Here is a 13,917-nt window from a genome sequence, read left to right on the forward strand (position 1 = left end):
CTGATTTCAGTTCACTTAAGGAAAATCATTTTTGCTTTAAAGACTGTCGAGTTATTTTGTGATAGAATTTGATCTGTTGTTGAAACAGCATAGTTCTGATCTCTTGCAACATAACGCAGAGCTGTCAATGAAAAGCAAACTAGTTTGGCAATGTATTTTTCGCGCTGTGATGCCAGTTTTGGAAAGTGGGATGTTCTGAGGTCGGAATGTGCATTGCAGTGTCATTTTTGCCCCTTTTTTGCCTGTTAACTTTGAAATCTCTGTATTTTATCAGCTTACTGTGCTAGCTCAGATTATTGCTGGTAGGGACTTCTGACAGGTTGTTTGAACAAGTGTGACGAGTTTTTCTTCCCTTCCCACCTTGTGTTGAGGTTAAGAGGGTTTGTGTTTTCGGATAGTTACTGGATGCATGCAAAACAAATACATTTTTCTTTAGGAAGTTTGAAGTGCCTGATCATCACTCTATATGCTTGTGAAGCTGTCACTTTTGACTCATGAGAATTTTGTAGGTAAGAGTCAAGTGTAAGGTTTTCCTCCTGTGTGAGGTGCCATCTTAATTATTTTTTTTAAAATGCAGCTCACTGAACGGACGGCTGATGACTCTTGTAATCTTAGTTTATGGCAATGCTCCACAAACGTTCCTGGATGTGAAATGGCAATATCAGTCTACTAGACCAAGAGCAAGGCATGCAGCTGGATCAGCGGCTAACTAGTTTGTTTTCCTGTTTCGTCAAAATACTGATAGTTGTTTACAACCGGTTATTCAATTAATTGTTTGAATTTTTCCTTTCAGTCTTTTGTAGTGTTTTTCCCTCTCTCCTTTGTTACTCGTTCTAATAGTGAAATTCTTTACTCTGGAGATGTCCTCTGGCTAGAAGAGGAAGATTTTTGATTGATCAGTTTAGCCTTGTTCTCTGTAGGGTGAGCTCAGTGGGGCGGGTAAGGCGTTTCCTCGTTCTTTGGTCTGTATAGTTCCTTGGTTAAAAGTGGGGGGCACAAAGGGAGTAAATTCAGGCTGCCTCAGAAAGCGCTTTTCAGGAGCTGTGTTCTGCAGCCTTTTTCCTCCCCATGTTTTAAAACTGTGTGCCGTTCTTGGCTGGTCCAAAAAGTTCATGTACGAGGGCAGAGGACAGAAATGAGTGAAGACAAGAATGGTCTTGGCAGCTGCCTGTGCACTTTTTTTCCAATAAATGAATCATAGAAATGTCAGGCTAAAGAAAAAATAAGCTAACGCAGTCATTGTGAGAACAGGATGTGCACCGTGCTGGTGATCCGTGTAGCCATCCTGAGAGGTAGCCAGCTGGTCTGCAGAAGTGGGCTCAGCGGTAACCTGCTGAATAGCTTCTAACAAAAGTTTGCTAGAGAAGGGGCAGAGTAATCGGAAGTTATACAAGCAGTTGTCTGTGGTCTGTTGGTCGAATGATAGGGGCGCTCTCGTAACAGCTGATGCCTTTGCAGCGCACCAAGTACATACACCTTGCTCATCTCTGACACGTTTGCCAACCAGCTCTTTAAACCTGCCGGGGGAAGAGATTCTGCGCCCTTTCTCCCTTGGTGCCGTTTGCCAGTGACTCCGTCCCCTGTTATTAGAAGGCTTTTCTAAAAATCAAAACTAAATTTTCTTTGCTGCTAGTTAAGCCACTTTCTTCACATCTTGTACTCAGTGGACATGACGGAAAATTGATCAGCGTTTTCTTATAGCAGTTCTTGGAGATGGAAGAGTTACGCCTATCGCCTCCCTTTTGGGCTTTGTTAGGAAAAAAAAAAATGGAGCCCCTTCATTCTTTCCCTGTAGGTCTTGTCTGACGTGCTTTGTTGTTACTGAGTGTATGTATACCTTTGCTGTTACTTCAGAGATAGCCTGCTTCGGTTAATCTCCTGGGAAGAAAAGAGCGGGTTGCACAGCAGCGTGTACTATCTCTGTCAGATAAGGTAGACACCAAGAGGTCCCTTATATAAATCCTCTGTAGAGCCAGCTGGTCACGAGACTGATACGTGGTAGCTCCTAGCAAACGCATTTCCTTTTAGCGAGACCCGTTGCCTCAGAGAAGACAGGTAACATCACACTCGTGCAGACGATGGTTCTCTGATCAGAAACGGCTCTACTGCTACGAGGCGGTTGTTAGCAGACGAGCGCGTCTCAGGCGGACGGTCTGTCCACTTCCGCGTTAATGTGATCTCGGAAAAGTTTCTGTGTTCTGCGGAGAAAATGAATCATCTTACTTGTGCTCTGTTTGTGAGGAAAAACATCAATATATGAATAAATATGCACTTGATATTATCCTGCATGATTTGCAATGTTAAGTGACTATTTTCCATAATTATTTATCTCACAGTACTGGCTGGATCCTGCAAAGACCCTTGCTGAACATAAGGAATTGATAAACAGTATGTATTTAATTCAAACTTTTAAAGAAATTATCTGAAGATGAAACAACAGAGAAAGTATTCCATGTATATATAGCCTGTAAGACCTTTGTATTCTAGTTGCAACAGGTTAATAGCTAATTCATTACTATAGTTCATAGCCACATCAAAATTTCACACACGCATTGAATGTACCGTCATTTTCCAAGGGTATTTGTGAGACTGTTGTCCAAGGAGTTCTCTGCCGTTACGTTTTTATTTTAGAAAACAAATGGTGCTATTCTTAACTTGTATAATTAATTTTATAATTTTATAATTATAATTTTATAATTAATTTTTATAATTAATTTTTAACTGTGATACCTCTACCATACTAACCACATGAAATTCCCTTTTTTCTTCTGAAGGTAACAATATTGCTTCTATTGATAATATGCTGGCTAATGTTTTTACTGCATTACTGTCTGGTCTTCCTATGTAATACCCGTTACTTGCATTATAATTAAAGAATTTTGGTAAGATTTCTTAAAAATAAATTGGAGACTTTCTGTGAAACATGTAAAAGTGGGAGCGTACGTGAAATAAATGCATCTGTAAGAATCTCGGGACGGAAGCTTACTGGGGAAGAACAATGTATTTATAAAAGTGGAATTAGAAAAGCCCTTCCAAATATTTATTAATTAAACTAGCATATAATTAAAATCTCTTTGTAAGATATTTGAAAATGTAGAAAGGCTTAATATTCAGTATAATTTATCATAGGGAATCACATTTCGCACAATTACATTTTTTTCAAAAGTCTCATTAGAAAAGGTATTTAAAGGTCAAAACCAATCAGTTAAAAAAAAAATCTTGGAGAAATAGCAAAGAAATCTAAAGTTAAAGTTTTCAAAATAAAAAAAAACTCCAAGTAGAATATGGGATATGAATAAATAAACACAATTTGTGGAAAAAATAGTAAAAAGACTTTTCTTAGTTTAGTTTTTTATTATTGTATTTATTATTATATTTGTGCTATTAGAACCTTGTTATTTTATAATAATTATGGTTTATTATTCATATGTTATGAATGTAGATGTTCTGCTTTGCTAAAGAATGTTATATGATTGTGTGAGGAATTTTTGGTGACTTCAAGTTTTATAGGCTTCGTAGTAGATGTTTTGTAATCAGATAATCATAACTATTACCTTTTGCACTGATTTTTATTTTTCTGTTTTTTTTCCCCCTCAGCTGGACCACCATACACGCTGTATTTCGGCATTAAATTCTATGCAGAAGATCCATGTAAACTTAAAGAAGAAATAACAAGGTGCAGTATTGTGATGGGAGCATAGGTAGTTGGTTTCCAGGTAGTAGCGGGTTAGAGTCAGGCGCGTACCGCTGCGGTGTGCCTGCGTTGTTGTTTATGCTGGAGCGTCTGCATGTGCAGGAAGAGAGTTGTGAGCAACTTCACGGAGGTTGGTATGAACCACGGTTGGGAAGATCAGGATGAAAAGGTACTTTCTAGTGCATTATAAAGCAAAGGCATCTGATGTGCGTTTGAGTTCTTTCCTTTTTCTCTCTCTCCCTCTCTTTCTCTTCTTTCCTTTTCCTCCCTCTCCTTCTCTCTTTATGCATGTGCTATAGTGAAGTTTAGAGTTTGCTTGGGTATCTAAATACAGGAGATTTTCTTCTTTATTGGTCATAGCTTAAATTCCAGGACTGTTTTTCAAGAGGACTTCTCTTTGTCCTAAAAATATGTGAAGGAAATTGAAGAGCTATGTGCTTTTCATTCTTTTAGATAAGATTAGCCTTAAAAAAAATTCTGCAGATACACGCACGTGCGCGCGCACGTGCACTTGCATGAACTCACACACAGGGGCTTTTCTGTTTGCTTTGTTTATGAAAGATCCTAGACAATTAATTTTATATTCAAAAGGAACCTTAAACATTGTGATAGGTAGATGGATAAAATTAATATACTGACTTGCATTAATAAATGCCAAAATATTTCTTCTGATGTCCAAGTTTGTGCTCAAGAGGAATATGACATGTAAGAATCCATTTGAACACGTGCAGGGATTTTAATTTTCCTTAATCAAACGTGGCAGTTGTTACAGCCTAAGCAGAATATATTTCATGTACCGCAATGAGAAATTTTTTTTTCCCCCTTAAGGGCACTGCAGTAACAGAAGTCTCAGTATAACAAGATTGATATTGACCTGGTAAAAATAAATAAAATGATGATTCTTCAGGTAAAAAACATAAGTTGGCTGCAATGTAATGCCCTGCTGCCCTCAAAGTTTGATACAGTTTTGCTGTTCCTTTCCAGAGCCACTTTCAACTCTACTCAAACAGGGGGAAAAAGATGGCCCTGGGAAGAGAACTTCAGCAGCAGAACCTGTTGTGATTACTGCTAGGGAGGCAGGTTGGATTTATGTCTGTGGAATGACAGGGGCTAAATTTTCAAGAATTGCATTTGGTTTCCTTGCAATAAAGTTAACCTGTGATTTGCACTTATTTGGTGTGCAAATCTAGTCAAGAAGCATTTTGGTATAAATCGTAAGCCTCTCTTTTTGTGTGCACAGTGTTTGTTTGCTCATGCAAAAGTTGCACCCTGGAAGGTACAGAGGTACATAAGAAAGCAATGTGCTTGTAACTACACTCTTCAAAAAACACACTGAAGAACAGCCAAATGCCATCAAACTTTATGAGCGTTTATTCCTATAGACTCTTAAACCTTGGAAGGGAAAAATATATATTTTCAGAAAAAAGGTAAAAATAAAGCCTTCTACCTAGAAGGGATTACAGCCACTCTTTTTCTTCATAACGATAATTTTCAGCAGGAAGTATGTGATTCCAGTGGTGCGCTGACTGTGTTTATTTGGAGCGTGATTGTTATTTGAATGCATATGTGAGTGCTGTTATTAGATGTTAATGATCTATGGCATTACATGATTACTACTTGCAAATAATAAAATCCTGTCAAATTTGTAATTGCTTCACACCAAATTCTAATTTTGGTTTGTAGGCAAAAGCTAATGCTGAGCTGATTCCTATTAACATTTGCGGGATGTGTTTGCTAGAGCTTTGTGCTTGGGTACTTAATAGTATGCGTGACAAACTTGACAGCGAACAAGGTGAGAATATTTTAGCTACAAGTTTGGACAAAAGGCCTCGTTCTGTGAGGAGCTTAGTGGCTACAGTGGGAATTGAGAATGTTCATCACTTTGTAGGAGTCACTCCAGCACTTAACGGTTGTTGCCTCTGACTGTTTTTTGGCAAGGAGGTGAGTTTTGTTGCAAAGGCGTTGTTCTGTTGTATTCTGAACAAACATACTGGAAAGAGGCAGGTAAGGACACCTACTACATGGAAAGGACATTGGTAGCCCTATTCTGTTCCTGAAGGTCTGCGCTGTAGACCTGTAGAGGTGTTAAAGGAAAAACGATTGTATATCAGAAGCGTATTTCATGTTAAAAAGAAGGTGCTGTGTGCTCCATAGTAGATTTAAAATCTTCTTTATCTTCATCATCCATACAGAGAATATTTGTCTAGATGGGACTGGCCAGCCCTAGATAGAAGCAATACTGACATGTTGCCTAGACAGGAGAAACCCTGAGTGTGCGCGCTTTATATCTCTGGATGACTTTCTCAAAAACTTCTGTGCAAGGTCCTGGCCATTAGGGATGAAGAATATTAGCCATTTGTTTAAGGATGGACGTTTTCTCCTGTCATAATCACACAAAGCACAGCACATATTCTGGGGATCATTAACCAGAAAGAAATGGATATTCTTATTTAGAGACTCAGTTGGTCTGATAAAGTCTAGTAATTTTTATTGGGCTTTCAATAATTGAAGGATCAGCTGTCGTGCAACCTGCAGTTTGTGAGCTTCCCAAGGACAAGAACAGTTGTACTTTGAACTTGCAGAGCCTTCCAAGGTGTTCTCATGAGTCAGGTGTAATAACAAACACAAAATAAATCAGTTACAGTGTAGCTGAACTGCTCTGTGTAGATGAAGTTGAATTAATGAATAATGAAAGAGCTGTGTGCGTGTGTGCATGACAAACTTTTTCTTAAAAAAGATACCTTTTCGGTGGTGTTTTTGTATGAACTTGGTGCAAGAACTTCATATAGGGTGCTGTAAAACACTGTAAATCTGTTGTGGTAAAAACAGACAAAACAAAACAAAGTGTGTTTAAAAAGATTTCCTAGAATGAGTATGGAGAGTTGCAAAACCAAACAGGCCTTTTACCTGGTAGCTTGTTTTCTTGCCTATTACTTTTCCATCTGTTCTGTGCATATTGTTTTGTTGTTAAGCGCAGCATTGGAAAGACAGGAGGAGGTGTGGCGAATGCAGATAGATAGTTGTGCTCAGCTGGCAGCTGATGTCTGAGCCGTTTATCCGATGTGTGTTGAATATATACAATGGAGGCTGAAGAAACAGTATGTAAGGTGTTTTGGATTGCATTTGATGTAATGCTAGAAACTGAGAGATCTGCATCAGTAAAAATATTCTTAAAAACTTTGATTTTTACCTTTGCTTCTGAGTCCTGCTGCTGATTTTGAATTCAGTGAGGCTTTATGTTGAGACCTGAGTATGCATTTCACCAAGGGGAAGGTTTAGCCCAAAATTACATTTTATCCCTGCTGTCTCTGTTCCAAGAGGACAGGTATACTGCACTAAGAAATACGGTTAGCTGCTGGTAATATACCCACCCATTTCTTCGTGAGAGGACAGACCCGATGAAATCTGCTTCCTATTCTAGACTTGCTATTTCTGATATGCAGAGAGGAAACCACTGATTCAAGCGATGTGTGATGCCCAGTTCTCCCCTAAGCTGATCCACTGATCAGGTTAAACTTTGGTCCTTTGATAGGTTTCTAGCAGAATTTTTGTGATTTTTAGCCCTCTTCCCCGTTTCTTGACTGCTGTATGAAAGTCAAAAGAGCGAAATTACACTTTTATGAGGAAAATTAATTTGCAGAGTTCTCCCCAATCCAGTTTCTTTCACTAGATTGTTCTTAGTTGTTACTTGAAGGTTAGGAGGAGAAAAGTAATTCAAACAGGGATAAAATTTTTGATTGTCACCTAATTATGTTACATGATGTGTTTTTAGTTAACTGGAAGATGATGAAATGTTACTGGGGCATCGGGCTCGATACTGAAGTAATAACTTCATTTCCTCTTTGTTTTAGGTATCAGTTTTTCTTGCAGGTCAAGCAAGATGTTTTACAGGGCCGCTTGCCTTGTCCAACCAACACTGCAGCGCAGCTGGGAGCATATGTGATTCAGTGTAAGTTCTTCTGGCCAGCTGAGAGCTTATTTCTTTTAATCCTGTATTATGATTCACTTTGTGTTGACTGAAGACTTGATTAGCGCTTTGTGTGTTCATTTCAGAATGGAACAAAACAAATTTAGATTGATTTGTACCAGAGAACTGTAAATAGATGCTCAGTCTGAAGAGAAGAAGTAGAAATAATATAGAAATTAATAATGTAGAAATAATATAGAAATTAGTACCAAAAATATTTGAAAAGTTGATGATGATCTGAAGTACCTTCTGAGGAGTGTGTCAAACACTGTTTGCCTTACTCAGGAATACTTTATTTTGTACTTAGGACATCGCATGTAGACTGTGTCAACAACCCCCTCCTTTTTTTTTCCCCCCATAGCATATTTTTTACTTCATCAGGCAGTTTAGAGTTGATTGGTCATTGGCAGCCTCCAGGCAACACATTCTGTCAAATAAAAGAATCTTTTAGAAATTACGTTATGTCAATATGAATGTACCTTGCTTGAAGAGAGGATGTGTTTTGACCTGAAGTGAAGAATTTTAATTCTTCCTGTCATTTATTTGCATTCATCCATCAGTAGGTAGCTTTTCAGAAGTGCAAGTTATATCCTATATACTTGCTAGAACTAGCGATCAATTAGGAAGGAGCTGTCTGTCTACCAGTTATTCCTCTTACATTGCAGTTCAAGCTCTACATTCAAACACAATGGGTAACTTTCAGCCGCTGGCCCTGCACGCGCCATTCAGATCATGCCAGGCAAAGATGATTGTCAAAGATGACAATCTTTGGTGTCCATGCTGATCCTTTCCTTAGCGCATGGGCAAAGACTTTTGTGGGCAAAGACTGCAGACTGTTATAGTGGCACTGATGGAAAACAGTACCCTTGGCACATCTGCAGAATCTGCCAATTCTGTTTTTTGATTGACCTGTTCCTGTTAGGAATACTGAAGTTCTTGCTGTTGTAGCTAGTCCTGTTGATCCTGTTATAGGCCAGAAACACATTGTCTTAGAGAGTTTTTTGAGAAACTTCTCAACATCTCCACTGAACAGGTAACTGTCTTGTTCTGGAAGCGTTATTAAATTCTAGAAAGAAACAGGAGTGGTTAGATGAGCCTTTTCCTTCATGGCCCTTATAGCCTGCTTTTGGCTGTCTGAGGTTTCAGTTGGCATTGGATAGAAACCTTCAGTGGAGATTTTCTCACAGAGGCCCCACGTGCACAAATTTTGCTCAGGGTTATTCAAACAAATTAACATATTAGCTGTAGCACAGTTTCTCAGATGCAATTCATTATAATTAAGATCATCAGAAGGAGGTTCTGAGAAAGGTGCATGTTTGTTTTATAATTGTATGGCAACATGTAAAGTAATACAACTAAGGTATACAAATTCTAGGTTTTTCCAAGAAAACAGTGTTTTGACTATTCATTAACCTTTTTTTGTTTAAGAAAATTTATTTTTTTACAACTATTTTGATTTTGAAAGTTAATTTAATGTTCAGAAAGTATACTGATACTTTATCAGAGAATAACGCCTTCTGTTTCCTCACAAGAAATGATGTGTTTCTACAAAGGACATATCTCTAGGTCTATCTCATAATATTTGTCTACATTCCCATTCAGACTTTGACGTTTCTGTTAAGAGTCAGCAAGAGTATGAATCGGGTCCGTCTGTAAAGTTACAGCTGGCTAGTGTGGACAGCTCTGTACATAAAGAGCAGATTATCTTATATTTCTCCTCTTCAAAAGAAGAACAGGTTTGGGGGTTTTTATTTGACTGCATGGTGAAACTGCAGTCACTTGGGTAAAAGTGGATTGGCACAAATTATAGATTAGATAATATACTTTTTGGTTAACATGAAGCATTGCAAACTGGTGACCTTTTTTCTTTTCTTGTGTACTGTAGCTGAGCTGGGGGACTATGACCCGTACAAGCATACTGCAGGTTATGTGTCGGAGTACCGGTTTGTTCCGGACCAGAAGGAAGAACTGGAAGATGCCATAGAACGGATACACAAAACTCTGATGTAAGAACTCAGTAATGTTGGGAAATTGTCATTTAAAATCAGATTCAGAAATGCTTGTAAGTGTGAACAGGCAGCACCTCATTAGTGCCAACCAGAGGTCTGCAGACTTGAGGAAACCCACAGCATCCAGTTATACCCCTCAGAAAAGTAGAAACGTTTCGTGTGTTTCAAGTTGTCCTTTTCAGAACTGAATAGGAAAATAACTGGAAATATGATGTCTGTCAGGCCTAGGTATGGGTGTTTCTGAACCAGCAGTTTTAGTAGTGGTCCTGTCTTCTCTTAGTTTGCTGTAGTGGGAAAAAAAAAGAAATCTACATCTTCTGAACTGTTTGAGTTCAGTTCCCTGTTCCAGCGCAGATTTCCTGTGTTCTAATTTTGGACAAAATGCGTATTGCGTCCTTGCCTCCATCTATTCTCTGTAAAATGGGGATAATATTTATTTTCCTTATCCTGTCCTGTCTATTCTGATAATAAATTGTTTGGATAAAAAAACACTTTTAATATAATAACGTGAGGCACTTCGTACAATGAAGTGTCTCTTTTCTTGCCAGATCCTTACTGGGGTAAGGAAGGAGTGCTTGTAGCAACCTGTATAAATCTTTGTGAGAGCAACTCGCGTTGCAGGAGATACCAGGAAAGCAGCTTGTATGCACATGGCTTAAGTTGCGACATCTGTATAAATTAAAGAGGCAGTTTGGTTTTACAGGCATAGAGTCCTTTCACTGTATTAACCAATATGTCTTATGTAAAACATATTGGCAGTGATCAATGTAATGGATTCCACAGTAAGGAGGAACATAAGATTCATAAGGAAAAAAACAGTGCCTGGAGACAAAGTCATCAGGCAGCACTGAAGAACTCAAGGCATTAGAAGTGCTGGCTTCTGGACAGAAAACAAACAAATTCTAAAACTTTACATGAGCGTAAAAGCAGTGCGAGCACAGGATACCTGGTGGGTGTCAGAAGAGTTAAACTGAACCAGCCAGTACAGAAGTTCGCAGACATCAAAACTGTACCTGAAAACATTTCTCTGGCATGAGAAGAAGCTGAGAAGGCAGAAATAAGCTAGAATTACAATACTTGGCAGGGACCAAGTGATTGCAGGAGTAGAATATTAGGCTTACTGCAGACAGGACGAAAGAGGCCTGAAGAGATCTGAAACGTATTATCAACAGACGTAAGAGATTCATGCAATCTCAACTTAACCTTGGGAAAAGTTGGAAAAGACAGATTCATTTTCATCATAGAAGCTTACAAAGCTTTGGTTCTCCGTCTTCCAGGTACTGGAATAGTAATCACCCAGAATACATAAAATTCTGCTTTGTACTATCTTTGACATGGTGGGCAATCTCTGCCTGATGGTGGACACCAAGATGGTGCTTGGGATTCAGTTGATTCTCTGTCAGATTGCAATTTGTGCATGCGACATCTTTCCTTGATTACTGATCAAAGCAGTGGGAAGCAAAACTGCAGTAAGGACAGCCAAGGGATAGACTGCAGAGGCAAGCTGTTAAGAAAAGAAAGATAAGGACTGGTAACTTCTGGTCCCATTTGTTCTGTCAGTGCTTGAGTAAGAAACAGAAAAATTAAAGAGGAAAAAATACAACAATCTCACATGGAAGTTGGGGCAAAGAGCATAACTGGAGCTTTTTGGAGGTGGCATCAGAGAGGCGGAGAGTGCCACTTTCTGTCCCACTTACTTATTTTTAGAAATAGTCTTCTGTGTGATGAAGTCTCCGTAGCTTCAGAGAGGTTTTAGAATGAAGTTTACTTGGTATGTGAGTGACTGAGGCAGAAAGAGCAGTCACTGTGTGAAAGCGCAGGAAGTCAGAAAGATCTGGCTTCGCAGTCTGCAGTTCTGAATGTTACACTGCAGTGCCTTCAAAACTGCCAAATGTAAGCCTGGTTTTGAAAACAAAACATATGGAAGAAGCTCATACTGTACATAAAGCCAAAATAAACATTTACTTTCTTCTCTCCAACTTCATATTCCTGGTAAACGTAAAAGAAGCTTGTTCTAACAAGTCCAAGTTAGGTGCAATTGTGATAGAACCATTTATTAAGATGAGAGCCGTAAGAAATACTTTATGTTTATCACACCTTTTGTCAAAGTCATGTAGAGATAATCAGAACTAGCCATCGTGTATTTAGATCTAGATTTCTTGATTCTCCTGCTATAAGATAGCCCCAGTCCAGATAAAGGTTAAGTAATGTCTTGCCTGTGGTTTTGTATGTTAGTGTTACACGTACCTTGTTTAATGAGACTAGGTATTAACTCAGAGCTGTTCACTTTGGAAAGTTCTCTTGTGACTGGAATGCGTACCAGTTGCCACATTACCTTGAGCTTTCTCTTTTAGGGAAGAGAATCTGTTGTTAAATAATTATTTCTGAATGGTTGCCCGACTGCTCTGGAGAAACTGATGGATGACAGAGACTCTTACTACAGGCCTTTCTGTGAAGTAGAGTAGTACTGTTTTTTTTTTCTCTTCTAGAGATGGGAAACTGAGGCACGGAGCGTTTATTTGGGTCAACATCACAGAGACTGGGTTCGAGAAATGAAACTTGAGATTAATTCCAGATCACCAATACTAAGCAGCTTTCATTCTTCTCTCTTTAGTTTCTCTAGTCATTTGGGTAATCAGACTATGATACGTTTAGCTCAAAGAGTTTGTGACTTAAAGATGAAATTCAGAAGGAGGGGGAGCAGAGGTTGTGAAGGGGAGTGATAGCTGTCTTCACAGCAGTGTTTTTATATGCTTGCTGAGCCAGAGCTCTGATACTCTTCTGCTCCTTGACTGCCCTTAGGTGACAGGGATTTCGAGGCACCAGAAAAAAGTGACACCAAGTTGCACACGCATTGCTAGTTCAGCCTGGCTGTCAGCATCAGCACGGCCAGCATGCCTTCTGTACACAGGTGAAAACTGTCTCTGGATACAATTTTTCAAGCTAGAGTGGCTTAGGGCATATCCCTGCTTCTTCTCACCTACCTACTGGTGACATTTTGCGAATAGGTTTGTGGAGCTCAGCTTTCAGTTTTAACACAGCACAGCAGATATTCTGGGATTTGTTCGGGATGAAGTTTCTGGAGCAAGTTTCTGAGTCATGTAAGGTGGGAGAACTCAGAGGTGGGAGTTTTTCTGGTTGCAGCAAGTGTCTGCAGCCTGCCCACGGCAGTTGTTGTCCCAAATGTAAACCAGCATGACAATCCTGAGGTCAAATAGCAGAGTGCAATGTGGTTTTGTTGTCAGCACCCTGAGCGTCTGCTTCCTCATGTGCACATGAAGATGTTAACATCTTCAACAGCAAACAGTGGCTGCAGCTCTTGCACCTGAGGGAGCAGACGCTCAGGGTGCTGCAGGAGGAATATAATCCTTCAGTACAAATGGGAGAGCTCATGCTGGCCCTCTTACACTGTCTGCTGCAGACCGCAGCAGGTCGGGGGCTAACTCATGCTTGGCAGGTCAGCTGTTGGTGTTTTTTGAATCAATATTGCACGTTATCAGTGGGGCATAAGGAAAGCTAAAATGCCCATAATAGACCTAAGAGTGGCCTTCAGTATCGTTTAGGGCCAGCATTGTTTAGTGGCTCTCAGGAGCTCTTTGTTTGTCCAGCTAAAGGAGAGGTGCGTATCAGCTGCACAGTTATTACTTTGCCTGCTCTGTTGTTACTGACTGCAAAGGCTGGTTCAGATTTGAGATGTATTAGCAAGATGGATGATGCTGAGGAGAAAAAGAAACATTTATTCTTTGTGAGGATAGGAACAGTTTCAGTTCTTGACCCTCTCTGCTCCCTTCCACATTGTCTCCTCCATCTACGTTTGGGAGGACATACCCTTACCCTTCTCTTCCTTTAGTGGCTCCAGCTTACATCTTCACAGACCAAGCCTTTACTGAGGATTTTTGCAAATATACATGTTTATGTATTAAGTATAACTTTACAAATATTAACATACACTCAGTTGACATCTGAGCCTTTCGGTACTTTCTGAGATAAGTGGGATTTGTACACAAACATTTTTTTTTTTATATATGATCAGAAAGGAAATAGTAATAGGAATATTTAAATTGCTGTTGGATTCCGGTGCTAATTCATTGATGGGGTAATTCAGATTGCTTAGCCCTGATATTTAGCCTGCCTGTGAACTCAAAACAACAATGCTGCTTCAGTGAATGTTGTGCTCGTGTCTGTGAGAGCTACAAATATGATCTAAAAAAACAAGCTGTAGAATGAATTTTTATAGCAGCAGTGGG

The 13,917-nt window shown here is 39.3% G+C and overlaps 1 protein-coding gene across 3 annotated transcripts in view; it reads left to right on the top strand.

Moving 5' to 3' along the window:
• Positions 1–13,917, top strand: part of LOC104150997 (band 4.1-like protein 4A) — a 143,797-nt gene that overhangs the window by 61,316 nt on the left and 68,564 nt on the right. For all 3 annotated transcript variants that reach the window (XR_011137356.1, XM_068925182.1, XM_068925183.1), the window contains exons 4-7: positions 2,337–2,388; positions 3,598–3,676; positions 7,546–7,643; positions 9,547–9,667. Coding sequence is in view for 2 of the 3 variants with exons in the window: in XM_068925182.1 (XP_068781283.1) it covers positions 2,337–2,388; positions 3,598–3,676; positions 7,546–7,643; positions 9,547–9,667 (350 nt within the window). In the remaining variant the exon portion in view is untranslated. The remainder of the gene's footprint in view (positions 1–2,336; positions 2,389–3,597; positions 3,677–7,545; positions 7,644–9,546; positions 9,668–13,917) is intronic.

This window comes from Struthio camelus, chromosome W (assembly GCF_040807025.1).
Source record: "Struthio camelus isolate bStrCam1 chromosome W, bStrCam1.hap1, whole genome shotgun sequence".
Classification (NCBI taxonomy): Eukaryota; Metazoa; Chordata; class Aves; order Struthioniformes; family Struthionidae; genus Struthio; species Struthio camelus.